Below are 24,474 nucleotides of genomic sequence, written 5' to 3'. Positions count from 1 at the left end.
TTCTTAAACTTTTCTTACAGTAGCCACCCTCCCCCCTCCCAGGCGTAAGATTATATTTGAACGGCCCCTTAAGATACACTGTCTTCTGAGTGCTGCGTAGACGCAGGCCATTGCAAGAGATGTGTACTTACTCTTTATCTCCAGCAAGCCACTACCAGCAGCTCGTGGGCTGATCCACTGTGCCCGTGCACATTCCTTTAAAACGACTTCTACACCAAATTACTATTCGGCAATTGTCGAAAACAGGTCTCTTTTATCGGGAGTTCTTTCATTAGATGAAAACTATCAAAATAGGTTGACTTGTTTTGATTTAATGACCCATTTAGTGACGTTTTTGTCATTTTTAGATTTAGTACCAAAGCGGGAGCCCGGCATAGTGGGCTTAACCCCTTCAGAGATAAAAATAAAAAGTTAAATTTTGAAACCTTAAAAGTAAGAGTATGCCGCTGCTTTTGCTCCAGATAACGTGCTATCAATTATGCCAAATGTTTAATGCTCTCATGGTGCTGTTGTGCCAGAGGGGATGCTCTATGAGATCTGACCATGTCAACTTAAACAAAAAAGTAGTTAGTGTAAAAGTACATAATTCATTTTGTATCAGTTTTGAGAGGCAATTTTGTTGTCTATCCACTCTTTTGGGTTGATTTATGATTGTTTATGTTATGGCAAGAGTGATGATTTGTCTGTGAACAGTTGCTGAGATTTTACAGAAGTGTCTAAGTTTGTTGATTAATATTGCTGTCTATTCAAGTTAGTGCTAAAATGTTATGGTGGAAAAGATTTGGTTAAGCTTTCAAGGGTCATGGTTATTTAATTTACAGTGTCTGATGTACAAGTACAAGACAAAGAATACTTTCCAGATTTGACTTTGACTGTGTACACATTTGTCAAACTACATAAGCAAGCCTTTTCTGAATGACATTGTTCAGTGTATATGTGATACACGTTGATGTGAAATATTTGATAATAAAAATTGCTATTTCATCAATATACATACAGTTGGTGTGTCTGTACTAAATTGTTCGTGTCCAGGTTGTGGTCAATGTTATGTGTTTTATTCCACTTCTCCTTCAGTGTCTACTTTCTGTTTCTTGGCACTTACCTCCATGACTTTACACCTGTACCGTGATATAGTTGTTATTGCTGTGAAGTACCTACTCAATTCAACTGCAGATTAAAACGAATTTGGATATCCCAAATAAGAAGAGAAAAGAGCTTCACAAGGCTGGGCAGTGCTCTAAGGAGAAGCTGTCAGGGTCAGTCTCCCAAGATGAAAGTGTTTTTCAGTTGCGTTTTTAAGTCCCTTTCAACACAATTTAATAACTTATTTACAAAATAAGACCTTAGATTAACCTATGCAGGTCTCCAAATAACCATGGTGAAGAAAATATGTCTTTTGCAGATGAAATGTCTTAGGATTAATTTCCTAGAAATAGGCCTACATGTATTTCCTCTCCAAGAGTGCTCCGTAAAGGGAGTATGCATCACCTAAGACCTATTGTATCTCTGTGGAGATTCAGACCAATCATCTGAAATATTCAGCTGATGACATGCTCCATGATCACTCTGAATTCAGAATAAGATCATTCTTAGTCTAAGTAATGCTTCATCACTCACCACTTCATCTGAGGAGTAGTAATCCTAAACAAAATATCTGGAGAGCTCTTTACATAGGGCCAGGCAAGAAAAAAAACCCTGCAAAAGTGTTGTTACATACAGGGGAGGGGTGGCATTATTTGACTGTAATCTGTACTATTACACCAATGCCTGGCGCAAAGGATAGGAAAAAAATGGAGGCGTTCAATCATTTCTATTTTTAATTAGTCAGTGGTCCTGTGAGACGCAAGAACTGGTGGCAATGGATATACGAGGAAGACTGACGCCTGCCATTATCAGAGAGGCTAGGATAGCACAGGGGAGGTGTGACGCTTTCACCACTATTTGCCGACTGGATAGGCAACTACAGTAGTAGTAGTCTCCGCCTAAACGCACGGCGCTCGGGAGGGCTCCTTTTATCGTGTGTTTATATACGGAGCGTGCGTTTACATGAACCTTAGCAAAGGGGAGGAAGGGATGCAGTCATCTCATTGCCTTGGTATGCTAGTTACCTCCCTTTGGGGTGGGGGTCATTTTGCCCGATAATGTGACGACACGTGATTGTTTTGTAAAAGATTCCTCGACTGCCGTTAAGACTGCAAAGACGTTGAATGGGCAGAAAGACAGACTTGATGTAATGAATGAACCATAAAATGTCAGGAACCAATAGCCTGAAAAGAAATTGTTGGTGATAGATCTAGTACTGATAGTCATAGAGACGACGGCCTAGCCACGTGGCTTTCCAAGCGACCACCCCCGACCGTAAATTCATGAACGAGCATTCATGCGTGTTGCGCATCATAGGCTTAGGTCTACCTAAACATTAGCCAACGCGCAGTCACTCAAACACCAGTCAGAAACCTCTCAAAGAGATTCATTTCCAGTGACCAATCAAAGAACGTTTCAGTCCCCAAACCCCCCAAGCATTTCACCGACCAGTCCTAAACCTGTGTCAGTGGAAAGTTGGGTGTGAAAACGCTGTCCATCACTGTCTTTGTTTGGTGTAAGGGGCAGTCTCACCAAATATCCGGTTTTCTAGGCTTGTCGAAGTGAAAATTTCCCTTAGTCAAGCTTTACCTGTCAGTGTGTTTCGCATATCGGAGCGTGCGTTTAGAGGGAGTGACCGTGCGTTTGTACGTCTAAATTATATAGTAAAAACCCCGTCAGATAACAAAAGCGTGCGTTTGAGCCTAAACAGCCTAAAATTTGCAAAGTGCAACCTTCCCATCCCAGGCCCATTAATACGGGCTTAACATTTTTAGTTTAAAAACATGACAATTTTGAATACCGGTAGCATAAAAGCAGCTCAGCCTTTTAAAAAATCATGACAAACAATACAAATTCATCAAATGTTATTAACAACATTTACTAGTAACAACACACGAGTACGTTTACATTAAAGTTATCGACCAAATATAATATGATAACGCGTGACACAAAATAACGGAACCCTCGGTTTTCGTAATAACTTTTAAATGAAAGCATAAAATTTGACAAATTTAGTACATACCAGGTACTTGGTTCATGCAAAAATCTAGAAGTGTATGAGTATGAGGTTTAGTCTATAAAAAACCAAAAAAATTGACGAGAGATTTTCGAAACAACCTCTAAATACAAAATAAGCTTATGCTCCAATCAAATCAGATCCTGTTCTATTTTTCTCTTGAAACCTTCGATACACCGGTAATCTGTATTTAGATTTATTTCTGATATTTTCTGTTTTAAAACTGGCATGGTATTGTTTTAACACTAAGTCAAATCGTAAAATACAGCAATTTTTTTTTTCCATTTATAAACAATAGTAATACATGTACTAATGTAGATCTAGATCATTTCTATAGCACCCACTCCCGTGTGAACGCAGCTTAAGGTGTTTTACATAACGGGGTGTTTACGTACACGGTACGCGGACACGTAGCCCCAGTGTCTACGTACACGGTAACCGGCAACCCGGCACGTAGTCTCAGTGTCACGTACACGGTAACCGGGCAGTTAAGAATTCCAAGTTCAGTTTTTGTCATCCGGTGTTGCCTTCAACACCAGCCCTCCTCTGACTGTACATTTTTTTTTTGAATCAATAATTCTCCCATTCCGGAGCCCTTTACTGTATACTTCGTAGCGCACAGACTTTGAATGAACTTTGGTGACCCCAACCGGTACTCACAATGTGGTGCGAGAGCACAGGTTCACTGACCGGTAACGATGGCGAGCCCGACAAGACGCGTGTATAACTTTCTTTTTTTTATTTCAACAAGTGACAGCACAGGACAAATATTGGTTAATCTTCATTCCGGTGGGTTACCGTGTACGTAGATACTGAGACTAGGTGCCCGGTTACCGTGTATGTAGACACATACATCATGTACGAACAATATTCACGCGCACACACACTCACGTACACCTCACACACGCACACACCTACTTTCTTATCACACGCACATGCTTACACACATTAGATAAAAGCCTAGCCCAAAGAAGGCCATCTTCTCGGCCTAGCCTATGTCTCAGTTCGTGTTGTACATGATGCATTCCGGCCTGAATTTCCAGTTAGAGCTATAGCTTTTAGAGTACACTCAGTAGGCTTGAGCTGGGCCGATACCATGATTTACGTAGGCCCATCGGCTCTGTGCTCGCACCATTTCGTATTAAAAATTCTGTTAAAATTAAAGCGTTGATGTATTTTTGCCTAAAATTGCAAGAAATTGCAAAAATTGCAAAAAAATTGCGGGTTTATTGCGCGATTTCCTGGAGGGCCAGGTTTGAGCGGAGCGTGCTTTTGTATGGCGTGCGTTTAGGCGGAGACTACTGTATTGATTCTGCCCCCTCCCTCAAAATTTCCAAGATATGGAAAATGTCTATGACCAAATTTTTGTCTGGCTCCCTTGCAATTTCATCTTGGACAGGTTCAACTGTATAATATATATATACATCACCACACACTGATGATACATGTGTTCGGAGAGAGGAAAGGTAAATGCAGGTGTGCTGAGGCAGACGACCAAGTACACAGGGTCAATTTAAAACACATTCATCAATAAACAATTTGGACAACAACACAAAAGTTTCAAAGACCATGCATTTTCAAAATAATTTATTCTGCACCACAAATGACTGCGTACAACATTAGATTTAGGAGATTCAAATTTCAAGACAGGAAAGCTGCGATTTGAAAATAAAGTTTTTAAAAACTTAACTACTTACGGAAAAGTGTCAGAATACATTCGTATTTGCCATAACTTTGTCTTTTCTCGAAGCAGAGAGGGTTTAACAGATGGGGGGGGGGGGGGGACATGGGTTGTTGCAAATTTTCAGTAATTTCAAAGAGAAAATGTAGTCTTCCTAACAGAAAAACAAATTAGGAAGACAATAATAAAAACAAAAGGAAAATAAAATGACACAATGACAACACTTAAATGTTCGATACAGTAAAACCTAGGGGGGTTTCATATCTAATTTTTTCACCATTTGAGATTCCTCAGCAAAAACACTCTAAGAGGTCACTGACTTCTCTTTAACACTATTTACTGAATACAATTGCGTAGGGATAACTCAAACACGTTAGAGATTGACAAATGTGTTCGACACAGCCATAATTCGAGTAAACCTATAAAACGAAAAATTAAAGATATATATCAGTCGGGAAATGGCAAATTGTACCAGCTATCCCTGATTTCAAGTTTTCCGTGTTTGTGTTATCGGTGCCCAACTATAGTGATTTTTTTACTGAAATTTCAATAGACTTTTGCTTTGAACATAAAAAATAACCAAAAAATGCCCTGTTCATATTTCGCCTGCGTTTTTTTTTTAAATATGAACTTATTTTTTTCTTTTTGTAGGCCACATTTACATCTAGAGAACATTGTATGAACTCCACATAATCAAAATCAAGACTTCAGCCTTTTAACAAGAATGAAGGGGGAAAAAATGTTGATACCTGTGAAAAACAGATATCATCAGAGAATGGAGTACCTTCATGAAAATCAGACGAAAAAAAAAAGTTGCTCTTTAGTCCATGTAAGTAGGATACCAGTAATATGCATAGGGTAAGTATAGATCTAATATTTACAAGATTACGAGTCAACATCCAAATAAAACGATGATAAAAAGATCAACAATTACATAGTCACCCTTTTCTGTCTAAGGAATTCAGTACAGTCCATAGAAGATCTGGTTGTGATAATGACTATTTTCTCTTCGTTGTTATATCAAAGATGATGTGACAATACGCCAGTTTACCAAAGCTTGAGTCTTGTTAAATGTTAACGAAAAGATGTTAATCTCAACTCATTTACATTGTTTTACATATTCTAACTGCGACCAAAAAACTGGTGAGTTCTATCAACGTTTTATATCCTATTGCAGCAAGTGTTGTCTTTGCATCAAGACGATGGGGATAGAAAGTAGTTGAAGTGACCCGACCTTCTCAGAGTAAACCATCTTTGTAATAACAGTAGAAAAGCCCCTCAGCTAAACAGGGATTGCCACAGTCTACATCTTTCAAATACTACTCACGCAGTGCTTAAAACAGCACATATATATACTACTGATTCCACACAGTATAATAATGCCACTGAGACGAACTTTACATTTGACTGCAGAAAAATACTAAATTACAGATTGAGATGAAGGATGTAGACAGCACCAGCAAGCGTTGAAAGTACACATATCTTTCCAAAACACAAGAAAACAATCTAGTGCATACAGAGGACAATCAAATTGACTTTTTCAACCAAACCATAGAAAATCTCAGTTTGACAAAGGTAGGAAAGAATATTTTGGAAAGACACATTTTCCCTTTTCTCCATTCTTTTTGTTTTTGCGTATCAAAATTGTACGGTAAATTACAGGAAATCATTTATCAATAAAGGGAAACGATTGAATACTGAATACTCAGTTGTTTTGCACTCTAATTCGTGATTTTCTGATTATCAAGAAATCCACGTATTAAAGTCATTCATGATATGTTAAAACAATCAGCATTATTGTTCAATACGAGTATATAAATATATATTCATTCATTTCATAAAAATTCAGATAGAACCTGTTACGTAATGTCACGTCAGTGAGCACTAGCATGATCCCTGTGTATAAAGAACGCTGGCGGTATTTTCTTAAAAAGATTTTTCTGCACTACACTGAAATTCACCTGCACTTGAAAATGAGATGACTGTATCCTAATATACATTTAGGAATACATCAGACAACATGCATGAGACTTACCAACTCAAATCGCAAATTCAAAATGTTCACAAAATACGAAATAGGCAAAACACAAGAAAACAAAAAACAAAACAAAAACCCAGTGAACAATAGTATGCAGAGAATTAAATGAAGGTTTTACAGGAAGAATAGACAAAACCACAGTCTGAACTCTCCCCGACTTTTGAGTTCAGATCAAAGGTGACAAAATCACAGTTTCTTTCAAATAAAAAAAACATAGTAACATAGTACAATGTACATGATAAGTCAGTAGAAAGGAAAAGTTTTAGTTTTATCAAGAGTTTTACGACACTTGCAACACAATATGGTCATATAAGTGCCGAAGATTAGAGGTATTACAAGATAGTAACAAACACAAAAAAGGAGGAGTAATAAGGAAGATAGATGTTTGATAGGAAAGAAGGACCAGACCACACCAGAGCACCCGCCAACCACCAACTAGTAGGAAAACTTGAGGAAGCCCTATGAAGTAATACAAGAGGAACAAAGTTGACCATTGAAAAAAAGATACTTTTCATAACTCCTAAAAAAGGTGCTAAGCAGTTTCTTTTCGTGGCTTTGTTTGTCCTTCCTGTGATTGTCTCTTGACAAAAAAAAATATATATTGTATTGTCAGATTTTCCTTGCATACCAAAATTAACAGGTTGATGTGTACGAACTGAGTCAATAAATGCTTCCAGAAGTTACTTAATACCTGGAAAATTGACCGTGAACAGAACATATATAAAACTTAAGTAAATACATGATGGTAATAAAGGTAAAGGTACACAAAATGAGGGTAGAAATTTAAAGTATAAAACTTAAATATCCCTGCCATATGAAAGCAATGTCCAGCAGAACCAGACAAAAACAAACAACAACAACAACAAAAAACTAGGGCAAAAGTACAAAAACAAATGAGTTTCCAGATTTGTGCTGTCGATTCAGTCTACTTCATGTAGCAAGCTTACACGCCAATATCAAGGACCAAACTTCGGTGTGTATTCTTAGCAAAGAATGCGTAAATCAATATTTCTAAAGTTTAAAAACGAAAGACATTATTTTAAATCACAAAAACGTTGCTGCTGTTCACTCAAAGCGAGGAATTACATTTATATTCATGAAAATCTATTTTGTATTCTACATTATTATTTATTCTTTATTAGCTTGCTCTCACTTTCATCCAAGCCGGCAGCTTTTAACATTTTTCTCTACCAACAGGCCTGGTTTATTCAAATTATTGCCTTTTGATTCCTGCAGAAGCAAGACAACAATGTTGCACCATTTGAAAGTTCAAGCTAAAAGACATACGATGTGTATTTGGAGGACAATCATGAATAGATCAGGTTGCAATTTTCACAGTAGAACAACATGCTCAAGGCTCTTATGGTGATTGCAATTTTCATTTAACAGAGTCAGCCAGCTCACACAATTTGACACAAACACACACACATACACACTCACATTCAGGAAAAGTATTTGCTACACTAATATTGCGTTTTTAAGGACAGTAAACTGTGGTAAGGGAGCACCAACCCATTACAGTAGTCTCCGCCTAAACGCACGGTGCTCGGGAGGGCTCCTTAGCGTGTGTTTATACGGAGCGTGTGTTTACATGAACCTTTGCAAGGGGAGGAAGGGACGCAGTCATCTCAATTCCTTATTACTCTAGTGACCTCCGTTGGAAGGAGGGGGTCATTTTGGCAGATAATGTGACGACACGTGTTTGTTTTGTGAAGGATTCCTAGACAGGGGTTAAGAATACAAAGGCGTCGAATTGGGGGGTGGGGGGGAGAAAGACAAACTCAAAGTAATGAATATGCACTGTAAACATCAGGAACAGATAGCCTAAGAGGAAACTGTTGGTCATAGTCATAGAGAAGACGGACCTGCCACGTGGCTTTCCAAGCGACCACCCCCGACCGTAAATTCATGCAGAATCATCCCCGAGAAACATTTTCTCTTGTGATTCATTGAACATGTACGTTATTAGTTCTTCGAGTGCAGCTGATTAGGCTTACTTGGCTAATCTTTAAAATCCTATAGAGGCCTGTCTAGTGTTTTATGGCATTCGCGCGTGTCGTGCATCAGGCCTAGATTTAACTAAACATTACACGCATTCACTCAAACACCAGTCAGAAACCTTCTCTCAAAGATACATTTCCAGTGACCAATCAAAAAACATTTCAGTCCTCCCAATCCCCCCCCCAACATTTAACCCACCAGCCCCAGACTAAGACCTATGCGTCAGTGGAAAGTAGGGTGGGTAAACACGGTCCATCACTCTCTTTGTACGGCGTGAGGGGCACTCTCACCATATATCCGGTTTTCTAGTAAATTCCTGGCTTGTCTTATGCTGGCTGTGCAGGTTGTAATGAAAATTTCCCCTTGCCAAGCTTAACTTGTCGGCGTATTTCGCGGATCGGAGCGTGCGTTTAGAGGGAGTGACCGCACGTTTGTACGTCTAAAAAATTATATAGTAAAAAACCCGTCAGATGACGAAAGCGTGCGTTTGAGCGGAGCGTGCTTTTGTATAGCATACGTTTAGGAAAAGACTACTGTATGGAACATGGAAGACACAATGCAAACTATAGTTATTCAATATTATCATCATCAGTCATAGTGGAGAACATTACACTGACTGCGTATATAAAAAGGGACCCACAGCTTCTGTAAAATGAAGGGCTCTTCATTATTAAAATTTGTAAACCTAAATCGGCTTACAGTGAGGCCTTAACCATTTTCAAAATAACTGGTTTTGAAGGAACTGGATGTATAAAAGTGTATACTGTGTGCCTGAGGTTTTCAGTATAAGGTATACAAACCTAAAAATGTAAATGCTTTTGACGCAACACAAAGTAAATAACATCGTATAAATACATTAACTCAGAGAAAACTAGATTGAAAGCAATATTTACAATCAATGAAGTCTCAAGTGTATATGCACATCGTCAAAGTATACTTTTAACAAAAACAAACAACACCAATGATGAAACTAAATAAAAAAGAAGATAATAAAACATATTGCAGCATGTCAAACAGTATAACCTGTACAACACAGATCTTTGGTTCTTTGTTTGTCGAACTGTTCAAAATACTGGCTTGGTGGAGCACCAAGTCAGATGTTTGGAAAATTTGTCATGTTTGTAGGCAGGAAGGTAGGATTGACTGCTCCAGCCAAACCCAGCTGGCTAGCAACAAAATTTGTATCCACCACCCTGGGTACGTCAAAATGAAGTCCAGGTGCGGCAAATCTCTGTACGTCGAGCATACCCAGGGTAGGGGGGCCCGGTAAGGGGTGCCGGCTTGCACCCATGCTGAAGACGGAAGGGTCTAGAATACCAGAATTTATGGAAGGCATCCTGGTGTCCACAGAGGGGATGGTTAAGCCTCCGAAGTTGATGGTGGGGGCAGGAGCAGGAGTGGGAGCAAATGTGGCAGCACCAAGTTGACCGAACGGAAAAGCGCTGTTGGCGGTAGGCCCAACGGGATGAGCCACAGGAAAGCCGAGACTGGCATTCTGTACGCTGTTCAAAAAATTGAGGCTGGGGTCTGGTAGAATGTTTGGCATATTTCTAGCATTTGAGAGAGGGTCTCCAGACATGCCTTGCCCAGTGCTGAGGAGAGAGTTATGCATGTATCCCCCAGGCACAGGATTAAAAGCACCAGGAAGTTGATGAATATTCGAAGCGGAAGAAAAACTTGAGAGACCCTGACTTCCAATGTTGACACCACCTAAATTCCGTGACGACACGTTCAGAAGATGGCCTGGCTGAAGAACAGAGCTCTGGGGTTCTAGGATCCCCGCAGGTCCTTGTCTCAACGTGTTGAAGCTGCTCCGCATTAAATCGGGCGTGGGACCAGGAACCGCCACATTGAAAGAGTTGCTGCCCCCTGACGGACTCACTAAATCCATCATGTTCATGTTGCGCAAAACGGGATTGTTCGTGTCAATGGTTGCTGGAGGAGCCAGAGTGAAAGGGTTCGAATCTACATTTCCACTTGCAGCCTGCTGAAGAGAGGGAAGACCAGAGGGTGGGCCAAGGCTGGAAGGTACCCCAGCCAGGGAAGGGCCCGGGCCAGACAGTAGCTGCGGTGGGTTCAAGGTCACACCACCGAGGCTGTCCATATTACTCGACCCCAGTGAGGTAAAGATTGGAGCTGGAGGTAGAGTCTGCATGGGAACGGAGAAACTGTGGCTAGGAGCGATACCAACACCGTGAAAAGCTGATCCTGAGCTGTGGCTGCTTGGAACTGGAATGTGCAGGGAAGACAAGCTTGAGGTGGGGATGTAAGAAGAGGCAGGTGTAGGGACAGTTTGGTGTTGTGTATGGGGAGCAGCAGGAGGGCCTGGTAAAAGAGGTGGGAGGGAGGGTGGGCCTGAAAGCTGCTGTACTACAGGCGCTAAAGGTGCAGACTGGGAGGTAAATTGAGGGGCAACTGAACATTCATGTGTAGAAAACTGGGACGTTAGAGGGGCCATAGATGAGTGTGCCGAAAAATTGAATGTTTTGGGGGCAATCGATAAAGGGCAAGTTGTAAACTGGGTCGCATGTTGGCCTCGGACCATAGAAGTGCATGAGGAAACTGAAAGCTTGTGAGGTGAATGAAAATTAGAGAGGACAGATGAAGCACTTGGCGTAGAGAGAGCTGGTGTACGAGGAACTTGCAAACCGGACGAGACAGGCGGGGTCAACAAGTGGCTGGCGAGAGAGACACTAGAGGATGGCACTAACTGGAGTGTCTTCGACGCTGTGTCTGCGGCCGTGGTCACGACAGACTGTCTCGAGGAGGTCAGCGACTTAGTGCTGTGCTGAATGTTCCCCAGGTTCATACAGATCATTGCTTGCATCTGGCTAAGTGGGGTAGGGGCGGGTGTAGCCGGGTAAATTATACCAGAACGTTCAGGATTTGATTGTGCACTACCTGACACAGACTTACTGCTCGAAGGCAACGGCAGTGAAGTCTTCCCAGGGGAGAGCAGTTTGCTGCTCGTTGCACTTCTTGAAACCATCTTTTGTGCTGACGCTGGAATACAAGATACTTCGACATCGTGTCCTGTTTTTCCTGTCTTGGCTTGTGAAGAGTAGTTGTCCTTTGACGCTGCCCCAGACTTAAGTGTCCCTGCAACAGTGGGAACTACAACAGAGGGGACTTGTGGCTTTTCATTCTTTCTGTTACTGTGGGTCTTCTCTCTCACTGCATTCACTTCTTTCTTGCCTAAATCTGTTGGGAAACAAAGAGTATCCTGAGGTAGACTTTCAGACAAGAACTGACTTGGTGTGGCTTCTGATTTACTACTGTCAACAGATTTTCCCTGCAATTCTGATGTGGAGGTGGTATTACTGGAAGCAACAGAAACGGATATTGATTTATCAAGAGAACTAAATGACTTGTACCCACATTTCAAAGCATCAAGATCGCTGTCACTGATGTCTATGTCCAAAACTAAAGCATTTGAGAATGCTACATCATCATTCAGCTTGTTGCTCGCGGAAACTTTTTCGGGACTTTCCAAAGCAGCAATCACTGACGCATCCTGCTTCATGGGAAGCAGAGGGGGCTTCTTTTCAGTCACATCAACATACAGTGTTAGGACATTATCAACTTCTGAGCACACACCATTCAATTCCACCACCATATCTGTTGGTGGGTAGTCTGCAGCCTCATCGCCATTCTCATTTTCATCTTCGATTTTCACTTCAGAAAAAACAGTTTCCTTTTTCAATTCCAGAGCAGCTTTTTCAACATTCTGTAAGGCTTTGGCCTTCCTGGCCAGATGCATTTTCTTCCAGCGTCTCCGAATCCTTATTCTCTCTTTGGCCATAGTGGTCTTGAAAGATGTCGATCCATCTGAAGAAAACCTGAACGGATCACTTTTGTCTGAATGCCTGGTTAAAGACGAACAAACACTGTGTTCTGAACTACTGTCTCTATCGACAGGTTCAGTCTTGATATGCGTACAATTGAGATCATAATTCCTTGAATTAGAGGCACTTTCACTCACAAAAGTGCTCCTTGATTCAAAGTTCTCTGAAATACATTTGCTATCTGAATTCTCAGGTTGGGATTTTGGCAAGACTTCCTCTCCTCTCTTCACACCAGCGCAATGTTTCTCCAGTACTCTCTGACCCTCGGCTGTGCTCCAGGTGTCTCCAACACAACGCTCCTGTTGGTCGTGAGAATGATCCAGCTCTGTTTTAGAATCCTGGTCCACAATTATGTTCTTCACGTCGACTTCCATCCCTTGTTTGATGTGTATCTGCAAGTGGCGCTGTAAGTAGTGCTTGGTGGCAAACGACTTGTGGCAGATGTAGCACTGGAAGCACTTCACGTTGGTGTGCAGCCTCAGATGGTTAATCAACTTGTAGCGGAAGGAAAAGGTTTTGCTGCACAGATGGCACTGAAAAGAAAAAGCAAATACAAAGCTCATATAATACCTATTGTAGCTTGAAATGGTTATTAGCATAAAATAAGAAAATAGTACCTAAACCATCTCAGAGCAATTCTGTCAAGACCAGGTCATCTGTTCTTCCCTAGATAAATGGGAATGGGGAAAAAATGGCTTTGGGGACAAGGTATATTTTTAAAAGATAAAACTTCTTCTGTTTAAATCAGTAAGTGACACAGCAATTCATGTTATTAATAGTGATTTATCTTATTTTAAAACATCACAATTCTATGGACCCTATAAGCCTTGCTTCCCCTGTCCAGACTTGCCAACCCCCAAATTCACTTTGCTTATTTTTCAGCCCAGGGAATCATGATTTTGCTTATTTTGAAAATGAAATGCTTATTTTGCAACATAGCTGAGGCTCTGTTGACATTTCAAGACCAAGAAACCAGAACACACAGGGATTTCAGCAATTTAAAAACAAAACAAAACAAAGGCCTGAACGCAAACATAATTCCATCATTGAATGTTAATTAACCCCTATCCGTACGTCGTGTTTTACTATCGTATCCGTACGACGTGGGGAACTCTGTGCCACCACTTTCCAAAAAGGAAATTTTCTTGTTAATCCGATCCGTACGCCTTGAATAGCAGTCTGTCAAAATGATTTTTTGAGAAATGCAGAAAGTATCAAAGAGATTTTCGTACTAGAAGAAGTATTCTAACATGTGAAGAATACAACCCGGGGGTACAAAATGACCCCAGTGCGTACAGATAGGGTTAATTTCCTAAGCCAATAATTGATGGAGAAAAACACGAGGTATCGGCAATAGTTCGCATACTCTCAACTCACAATGAGTACTCGAATTATGCAGAATCAGGCAACACCGACAACTTTCAGGCCTTCCACAAGGAGAGGTAGAGACCTGACACAAGTTTTATGTTCCGAGTAGGGCTCGACAACGGGTTTTGAGCAATTGCAATCATGCTTACCAGAAAATTAAAAGATGTGTATTTGATCGTTTTTACCTGTACTTGCGTTTTGCAGACAGTTTAGCGTACTAGAATACGCAATAGCTTACATGTTGGCAAGTCTGCCTGTGCCTACAAGACCTGTCCACCTGAGCCCCAATGCCCTGAAAGCTAGAGATACATCACTGCACACTCAGGTGTGCTTTCAGTCCACTAAAGGGTATAGGTAGGTAAGTCACAAGCAGATACACTCTCGCTTCCATCTGGTTACAAAGAGAAAATCAAAGAACAAGGCAAAGGATGTGTCTCTCATCATGACCAAAACACACCCGTAAGGGTAAAGCCAAGATCTTTTAGATTTTTTCAAATTGTTGACAGTACAATGTAATGAAACCATAAACGATCCGTCAAACAAAAATTGTCTGGAGCAGTAGAAACTTTCAGAAATTCCTAAAAAAAGCTTCGTGGATTTCAAATCATAGACAATGTTTCTGAACAACCAGCTCCAAGGGCACGTGGAATGGACACTAAAATCGCAACGATGTATGATATTGACACACAAAATAAAGAACATTTTGTCTGTGCAAGTACATGAAGCCCCTTTACTCAGTTTTGCTTTTAAATCATTTAGCTGCACATAACATCTGATCATTTTGGAAATACAGAGGAGTTCGTTTAAACCGAACACGGTTACTTCAAAAACAGTGGTAAACCAAAAGGAAATAAAATACCCAGTTTTGTTTCTATTTGAGCAACCACTTTTAACCAAAAACACAGGTAAACTGAAGAAATCCTACAGATTTCGGTTTCAGCAGACTCCACAGTGTTTCTGAAGCATTAAGTGCTGATGTCCTATATCATTTCGTTGAAAGACCCACTGGAAGTTACACACACTCATGACTAGTTGGTCTTAACACTTGCTAGTCACATGATAAGGGTGAAAAAATATTCAAGATTTCATGTGTGTGAAAATCCCCCCCCCCCCCATGGGTAAAACTACGTAAAGCTTAAAAGCAATACATAATACAAGCGACATGGGAGAGGCGTCCCACTTACTTTGAAACAGTCAGGTTCTCCATGAGCCTGAACCATATGTTCCTGCAGCTCCTGCTTTGAGGTGAACTTAGCCGTGCACTTGTCGCAGGCGTTGGTGTCCTGGGCAACATGAAGTCGTACGTGTTGGATCAGCTGAATCTGGCGAGTAGTCAACATTTGTGAGTATGTTAGATTATGAGATGTTCTATATGGATATTGAGAACTCACAGGTTCAGCTACTAATCTCTTTGTCTCTATGAGTTTTGATGTCCCAGCTGCTGAAAAGAACAGTTATCTATGTGTTTGTTGGAGCGGATGAAAAACACATCAGCATAAAAATGGTCACGTCTGGCAGTATCTCAAAATGAGACATTCATGTAAAGACAAATAAATGGAAAGAGGGATGAAAAAAGAATCTTCTAAATTTGAAAGAATAGCTTTGAGGAAAACAAACAGCTTTGTTTTGGAACTCACCAGTTGTTAGAGCTTACAGGGGAAAACTTTGTCCACTGTCTGTATTATAATTCAGCTTAATTTTTTTTTCAAGCTCAGCGTTGATTACTGGGCTTTCACATTTTTCCCATACTCTGGAGCCACCTAAAATGTGTTTAGAAAATTCAATGGCTCAACTCTTATAGGCCGTAACGACACATACTGTGTTGTTTCCGCCGACCGCCATCAGCCGGGACGACACATACAGTGTTGTTTTTATTTCCTTATTTAAAGACGAAGATGAACCCGATACTAGTTTTCTCCGATGGGTTTAGCGTGGATTAAAGGTCACATCCACCGTTTGTAAAGAAATAGCGGGGCTTTTCAATTGTTTACAGTGCGTTGATGCGAGTTTTGAGCTTTGTTTTGCGTTGGGGTTTGTGTGTCGTTTCTGAAATTTTCACTATGCCGAAGAATAAAAGCCTTCTGTGTCGTCATGTAAACGCTTGGTAAGGCACACTGCTGAGAAAGCAAGTGAATTACTGAGAGAACCTATCAATAACACAGATTTAGGAGTAGAAACTGGTGAATCTGACTTTGTCACGGAAAGAAGAAATTTTTTTTTCATTTTTCTCCTTTTTTTTGATGTCGTAATGGTCTTCAAAACTAACACATTTTTCTTTGAATTTCAATATTTTTATACTAATCCTATTCTACGTTCAATGCCCTTTACAATGATGTATAATATGCGTACATTACTAACAGGGAAACACACTAAAAACACAAAAGAAAATAACATATATGATTTCCCTTGGTCAGCCATGATTTAATTCCGGTGAATCCAGGGTAAATAATGCCGGTCTAAAAGAGTTAATGCCTTTGTAGCTGTAAAATTGAATTTTCAGGTCCGCAAGCATGTGATAAATTTGCCACTTTGAGTAAACCATTTAACATGCAGATTAATTAAAAGACATGAAAACCTTTAATTCAGTCAAAATATAAGACTGTATGCAAGAAAGCAAAGCACAGTTTTTTCAAAAAATTGCAAAAAAACTGTGGGCACAGGAAAGTGAACGGACTATAGTATGATTTACGATATTAAAACTCCAGTAAGAATTTAAAGAAAACAAAACAAAACAAACAAAATTCAGGAGACAATAATGATAAAGTGAGCACCGATGTGAATACAATAATTTTTACAACTTACTTTGAGCCTAAAAGCCTTCTTGCACGTGCTGCATTTGTACGGGAAATCCCCTGTGTGGCTCCTCAGATGCTTGGTAAGGTGGATCAAGTGAAGGAACTCTTTCCCACACATCGGGCATGCGTGCATCCTCTCCCCACTGTGTTTTGTACTGTGTTTTGCTAGCTCATCCTTTGATGCGAACTCCATTCCACATATTTCGCAAGATGCTGCACTTTGCTTTTCCTCGTGGATTTGTACTTTGTGACGATCAAGGTCATGTGTGTCTTTGAAAGATTTGTTGCATCTCTTGCAATAGGGTTTTCCCTGTTTATAAGTTTGAAAAATAATAAACATCATCAACACAATTTTATAACATATAGTGTATTTTTAAAAAAAGCAAATCCAAATTTTATTCTATTTTATAAAGTAGATCAAAAGCTGAAATATATTGCAGCTGCCTAAAGATTGGAGTTCAAAAGTGAAGGGAAGCATTTGATGGCAAATTATTTTTATTTGGGTAGCCATATAATGAATTTTGATCAAATTCTTTAGACCTTTAACTTTAAGACCAACTTTGCTCACACTGGGTGTAAGCACTTTCTCAATTAAAAAATTCAAACTACTTATGACCTTTTAAAACACAAAACTTAATCAAGTTTACAAAAAATTACACTGACTGTAAATATAAAAGCATGAATGACTTGATGAATGGAATATGGTATTATACTTTACAAACCTTTCTTTGTTTTACAGGAGACCTTATTTCTGATTTGAATTCGATCTTCATTTCTGGCGCTGACTCTTGCATTGAGGTACTCGAATTGTCAACTTCAACACACAGCTTCCGAGGAGACAACTTGAACCTCTTTGGAGGAAGCTCATTTTCTAAATCATCACTTGCAAATCTTTTGTTTAGATTGCTGTTTCCATAAACGATCTGCTTTCTTGTCACATTTTCCTTGTCCCCTTGAACAGAAGATTTCTTGTTTCCATCCACACACTTGCCACGATACAACTCATGCTCCTTTAAAGGTTCGATGAACTTTGGTTTTTGAACTGAATGGTGAGCAAACTTTTTCATATGTATCCTCAGCTTCTTATTCGTGAAAAACAGCTCATTGCAAGCAGAACACTGATATGCATGGAGGTTTTTGTCACACTGCAAGCCATGATTTCTGCAACAATAAACCTTGCACATTTTACACCAGTAATATGAAATTTCAAGCTTGATTTCAGTACGAATATGATGGTTAAGTTCTACAGCAGTGGCAAATTCAACGTAACAAGTTTTGCACGTAAAATCATTTGGTTCAGAGTGAGACAATATGTGAGTTTTTAAGTGATGGCTCTGAGCAAACATCTTTGGACAAAGTTCACACATGTGCAGCTGATCAGCAGAATGTGTCCGCATATGTGAAGCCAGACTAGATTCATGCAGATACTCCTTTCCACATTCTGTGCAAGTGAGGACTGACTCTCCGCTGTGAGCCAGCTCATGATTCAGTTTGTCTTTTCTCCTTGTAAAAATCTTGTCACATATTTTACAAAAGTATACTAGCTGTCCATCAATTGTAAGAGTTTTTATCTTCACTTTAGGTTTCGGAGCTTTCTCAGACTTCTTTGCTTGTTTGCTGGCTGCTGACTGATCACTAATGCCCAGAGTTTGAACATGATCTTCACAAGAAGATTCCTGACTGGCTTTAACATCTTTGTTCCTTTCTTCTGTTTCTGTATCTGACTCAAAGTTATTTTCATGCACACTTTGCGATTCTTCTTCAGACAATGACATCATATATCTCTTAAAGTCTGGAACTAGAGGTACAGTTTTTCTTTGGAAAGAACCAGGCAGGTTAGGTACAGTTTTTCTTTGGAAAGAACAAGGTTATCATTTTTAGAAAAAAAATCCTTGCTGCCACATTGAAGATCAATTAAATCAAGATAGGCCTTTCCTTCCCTTGATGACATAGAGGCACACACAAGATAAAAATGTTGTAGGCACAGTCAATGGAGATGCTACGTGTTTTCCATATCTCTTCTTATCGGTTTTTGCGGACCGTTGGTAAACACTGAAAGATGTTAACATTTTGTTTATACCAGTTGTACAAACTAAAGAAAAAAAGAATGTCAACTTTCAATCGATACTCCATATCTAGGGTCCTCATACACCTACACCAGCTGCCCAGGAACTAAGAACACTTGAGGACAAAGAGATAGGCAGAACCTTGAGACAGCCATTATGACACTGGCAGAATGCTCAGCATGTTCATTCATTTATTAAAATTTATACGAAAGCTGCCATTTTGACGCCAAAAAGGTCACATGATAGCAACCACATGATTTTAATCGTGAAAACACGAGAACAAGACGAAGCGTATGAATTCAAACAGCTTTAGTGTCATCTAATACAAGTGAAGCTTGGAGGATTGAAAACCGTGAAATTCAATTTTTTTCCTTGTTTTTATTTAGTAGCTGTTCTCTCAAACCAATTTTCGTCTGACAGTTGTTGGTGAATTAACTGGTTTGAAGAACTATTTTACCCAGAGCCACGGAAAGACGCCATGTTTCCTCTGCTGGCTTCCTGTGGTGGTGGCGTACAATAGGCTTGTGAAGAAGAGTGGGAGCGTGCTAAAGCTTAGGGAAATTGCTGATTTTATTTGAAAGAACCTACGTCCCACTTGTATTTCAGTATGGCTCGTGACAGCAGGATCTACGTCGGCAATTTGCCCCCAGACATCAGAACTAGAGATATCGAAGATTTGTTTTACAAATATGGAAAAATCACATTTATTGACTTGAAAAACAAGAGAGGCCCACCATTTGCTTTCGTTGAATTTGAGGACCCAAGGTAATCTACTCGCCATTCTTTTGGGAAGATTGAAGAATACCGGACCACTGTACATTATTGCGTGAGAAAGTGGGGCGGGTGGTTGGAAGGGGGGGGTTCACTCCCCCCTGACAAAATTGCCAAATTTTAATGAATAGAGGCAAATTCAGTCCGCTGTTCCGGTATTCTTCAATCTCTTTAATTACCTGTCCTGTATAAAACTGAAACTTGTCCAATGGCAGGGTGGCCAGGGAAGTTGGAAAGTCGGAAATTGGTAGGAAATTTTTGTTTAGGTCGGATAAGTCGAATTTTTGTCGGAAAAATTTTGTTCCGACGGAAATGGTTGGATAAACGTCGGCAAGGGAAGATTGAAGAAAACCGGACCACACGTTCATTATTGCGCGAGAAAGTCGGGTAGGTGGAGCGGGTGGTTGGGGTGGAGGAGGGGGGCTCAGGGGGGTCTCCCCCCTGACAAAATTTTAATGAATAGATCTACCGGTCCGAGATTCTCCATTGAGATAACGGGAAAATTATGAATTCCTAAGGTTGAGACATAGGCAAAGTCAGTCCGCTGGTCCGGTATTCTTCAATCTACCGTCGGCAATAAAAGGAAACTTGAGGAAATCTGTAAATTGCCCTGTGAAAGACCCGGGAAAATACATAAAAGTTCTCGAATATTTGAAAACCAGATCCGATAACGTCCCTAAGTTCATTTTGTCGGTCGCGATCATTCAGCTTTTCCCGGTCTGAGAGTACGTTTCATGCGAACAGGCGGCTATGGCGGCAAGCGGAAGTGTACGAGTGATGCCGAGGCTCGATTGGGAAAATCTAGATCTACTTTCGCTTTCACTACCACCCTGAAATTTGCCGGTAAAAGTCTGATAACACAACATTGTTGTAGCATGCAGTTTGTGCATTAGAAAGGCTGTGTCGCTATGAAAATAAATCAATATTTGTCACTTGTGTGAAAAGAAAGTTATACAGTGGAGTCCACTTAAAACGAGTCCGGAAAAAACGAGAAGTCTGTTATAAAGACACTATTCTAAAACCCCGTTTTTTTCTCCTCTTTACCTTTGTAAATAAAGGCCACCTCTATTCTCACCCGGGATGAGAATAGTGCAGGCTAGTCTTTTGGCTATTCTCACCCGGTGCGCGTTCACCGTTATAGCCTAGATCTAGATCTAGATCTAGGCCAACAAATTTTGCGTTCACCCTAAACCACAGAATTCTACACTGTGATAACAGAAAAATTGTAGAATTCTGTGCCGTGAACAAACGTTCCATTATAACTGTAGCCTCTAAAAGCGTAGGCCTACAATTTTGTATGTGGGCAGTGGAGAGAGAGAGAAAGAGACAGAGAGAGGAGTAGCGCGAGAACTTCCGGTCAAAACAAAATGGCGACCCGCGTAGTTCGGCTCGATTCGAAAAGTTAAATAGCCGTAGCATCTTTGAAGACGATCAAATTAGCTTACTTTTGTGCTATAACGTAATTTTTTCTTGGCTTTTATCAATCTGATCATCCACACCGATAGACAGTATTCCAAAATGAGGAAAAGCAGGTCTTGTTTCGCACCGGGTGAGAATAGCCTACGCTGGCACGTCTCACCCGGGGTGAGAGGTAGATCGTTTTTCTATTCTCACCCCGGATGAGAATAGCCACTTCCGTAAATAAAATACTGCTATATAAGTATAGCGCTACCAGACAAACATGCGAGTCGGTTATAGCGGAATATTGCTACTACAGTGCATAGGCCAATTATACATAATGCAAAACCTCGCCAGCTGAGAAACTTGTTGGTGAACTAGCCAAAAACAAAGAAAGGGAGAGCCCATGTGTGTCAACAATGAAGGCCGGAGCGACTGAGTAGGGAGGTTGTGGCATGCGCAAACAAGCAGAACGCATTGCATGATAGGCCAGCGTAAGCCTAGTTTATATTATCAAGGCCTACCATGCCTCTCACTTCTCCGATGCAAGGACGGAGAGGTCACAGCAATGTGATGGATGGAGCGAAGTGTGACGTGCGCAAGCAGACAGAATGCACCACAGGGTGGGGTGGGGGAAAACACAGCGGGCGAGTTAGCCTAGAGCCTATACCCTAGAGCCCTTTCTTTCTGATCGCCAACGCCGAACTGTCAGTCCACATCGCTAGATCTAGCGCTAGAGAAAGAAACCTGATTCGATTTTTTATCAAGTAAGACCTAGAGGTCATGTTGAACAAAATCATCATCATCAGAGGAGATAGCCAAAGGAAATAAACAGAACACCAAACTCATAGATTAGGCCTACTTTACAGTTTCCCTTGAATTTATTACTAGATCCCTTATAGCGAGAATCCTGCTATAACGGACATTTTGCTCCGGTCCCCTCCCTCTCGTTATAACAGGATTCCACTGTACAAGCGTTTTGTCGGGCTCGCCGTCGTGACCGGTCACTGAATCTGCGCATTTGTATGTCACCCACATGATGATAAGGCGTCGAATGAGTACCGCGAATGTTAGGGTCACTAAAGTTCATTCTAAGTCTGAGCGTTGCGAAGTATAGGACTCTGGGATGGCGGGATTATTGATTTTTTTAAAAAGATACACTCAGACGGGGGGGGGGGGGGGTTAAAGGCAACACCAGGGGAAAAAACTGAACTTGGTAGCAAATTTTAGCATTAGCATTTAGAATTTTGATTGCCACGCGAGCTTTCTGCATAGCGCGTGTTGTGCAGGACTTGTGTGGAATCGGGATCCGTCATACCTTGTAAGCTGTGTTATTGAACTAAAGGGTTGGCGTGTCATTGGATGGGTGATAGTCGTTTGACCATGGAAAAACTCAGCAAGATAGTCTTTAGAGAGTAGAAGATTGACGGCACTTGGCATACTGAAACCCAGGCTAGAAACAGACTTATTTTTCTTATGTATGATTTTTGTGACTATATATATATGTAGGCTATAATTAGAGAGAGAGAGATCTAGACTAGATCCAGTATCATGGGAAAGTGCTACTTCATCAACACTGAGTGGTTGTCCGACCTTAAGTATTCAGAATGACTGATGGAGTATCCAAATGATAAAATAAGCAAGTTTAGATGAAAATTTTATTCCCAAGTATTTGTCATCGGTCATTCAGGTGTAAAAGCTTTGAACACTCACATGGTACCTCAAAAACACATGAAAGCCTAAACCAGCCAGTGTGGTGCCAAATCTATTCTTAAGGTTACCAAGAACAGAACAAGTGTTGTGAGGGATACTGAAAGGAGCACCAACAGTAATATAATAGTAATCAACTAGAGCAGTTGCTGACACGAGTCATGAGATGTTTTCAGGCTGAAAAATAGCTGAGATTTCAGTGTAGAAGCACAAAACGTGGCTACCTTGGAACATTAATTGGGATTGCCCCAGTGATGTAGTCGGCTATCCTAAGATGTGTACGAAATAGCTCCTTCTATGTGATTCTCTTTGACGAGAGCAGTAACACTGACAACTTGACTTATAGTGGTAGGATTTTTAGGAAGAAAATTTCCCTGGCCACCCTGAATGGGGAAACGGAAAGAAAAATCCTCTCCCTCCCGAGGGTTTCACTTGTCTAAGACAGAAAATGCTTTGCCCGCTCAACTTTGATTTGAAACAAAACTCGCAAGTTTGGTCCCGCCGGCTCTAAACTTGACGCTATGGCCATGCCGCTGGACGAGGAAAAGGAGTAGGGGTGAAATTTGGGGGTAGATGTTACCCCATCATGTGAGCCCTGAGCGATGCAGATGGTCAGTGTAGTGTGGGTGTGAAATCTCACGACTTCCAGTGAAAGTGCTAGAGTAGCGAAAACTTTCCCGGGTAGCCAGAAGCCAGAGGTGTGAAATTAGATTGGCCAATGCCTGCTGCCCTGATCATACGGCCAGCCGAGAAAAGAGTTCCTTGAATCGTTGTTACATGATGGCAGATCACAAATTTTCCAACTTCACTGTCACTTGACTTAAAGTGAAACAAAAAACTCCCTGCGCCTCGATCGAAACCCGTAACAAGAAAAATGGTGAGCAAAATCAATTCTGCGTAGGCTACTAGCCAGCAGTATAAAAATTTGCACTTCGTTCTTTTCGTATATCGTGTTATACTATGCCAATGTCTATTGCAACCGGTACCTCTTAGGCCTAGCCTAGGCTGGCAATGTGGGTCCAATGTGGGCAGAGCAAACTATAAATGAAGTGTATACAGACCCGGTAGGGGAACTCTTTTGTGATTTCGGAAAGTTCCCCCGCCCAGACCCAGTAGTGTGTGTGTGTGTGAGAGAGAGAGAGAGAGAGAGCAGGGGGAAGTGCTAGCAAAATGTATGCTCCAGTTGGCAGGAGGGAACGAGAGAAAGATAGAGTGGGAAATAGGTGGGGAGAAAGAAAGACAGACAAAGAAAAAGAGAATGCGAGCGATACACAGCGACAGAGGAGAGGGAGATAGAGATGGTGACTGCTCGATTGAAATTATAATGACATTGTTCTTTTCTTCAAATTGTGATTTCTCCAACTCCAAAACGGATGAAAAACGATGGTTCATCGAAAAGACATCCGCAATCTTCATTTAGATTTAGATCTAGGCTAGCCTCGAAACTAGATCAATGATTTATCTGTCTGTCTAGATCTAGACCTAGGCCATAGATCTAACAGAACCTAGTTCTACCCTGAGCCAAGAGGGCGCTGAAACTTTCCGATATCACAAAAGAGCTACCCTACCGGGTCTGTATATTTTGTGACTTTGTTCCCGGTTACCGGGTCTGTATACACTTTCAACTATAAAATGTTCCTGGTCCACTTTTCTCTGTTCATTATTAATATTATTATAATTGATTTGCATGTGGCAGCCCCC

At 40.8% G+C, this 24,474-nt stretch overlaps 2 protein-coding genes across 4 annotated transcripts in view; one reads left to right on the top strand and one right to left on the bottom strand.

Moving 5' to 3' along the window:
• Positions 1–9,254: 9,254 nt before the first annotated feature.
• On the bottom strand, positions 9,255–19,232 carry LOC101856790. The gene is made up of 4 exons (XM_005093868.3): positions 17,551–19,232; positions 16,836–17,138; positions 15,218–15,355; positions 9,255–13,198 (listed from the first exon to the last, which is right to left on the bottom strand). The coding sequence occupies exons 1-4, from the start codon at positions 18,604–18,606 to the stop codon at positions 9,914–9,916; spliced, it is 4,782 nt and encodes a 1,593-aa protein (XP_005093925.1). The 5' UTR covers positions 18,607–19,232; the 3' UTR covers positions 9,255–9,913.
• Positions 19,233–19,260: 28 nt separating this feature from the next.
• Positions 19,261–24,474, top strand: part of LOC101856327 (serine/arginine-rich splicing factor 1A) — a 13,482-nt gene continuing 8,268 nt past the window's right edge. For 2 of the 3 annotated variants that reach the window (XR_220245.3, XM_005093867.3), the window contains exon 1: positions 19,261–19,659. Coding sequence is in view for 2 of the 3 variants with exons in the window: in XM_005093867.3 (XP_005093924.1) it covers positions 19,502–19,659 (158 nt within the window). In the remaining variant the exon portion in view is untranslated. The remainder of the gene's footprint in view (positions 19,660–24,474) is intronic. The other variant, XM_005093866.3, reaches the window with a different exon arrangement.

This window comes from Aplysia californica, unplaced genomic scaffold (genome assembly GCF_000002075.1).
Source record: "Aplysia californica isolate F4 #8 unplaced genomic scaffold, AplCal3.0 scaffold00071, whole genome shotgun sequence".
Lineage (NCBI taxonomy): Eukaryota > Metazoa > Mollusca > Gastropoda > Aplysiida > Aplysiidae > Aplysia > Aplysia californica.
Note: the sequence above shows the minus strand (reverse complement) of the source record. Positions and strands in the feature narration are given on the sequence as shown.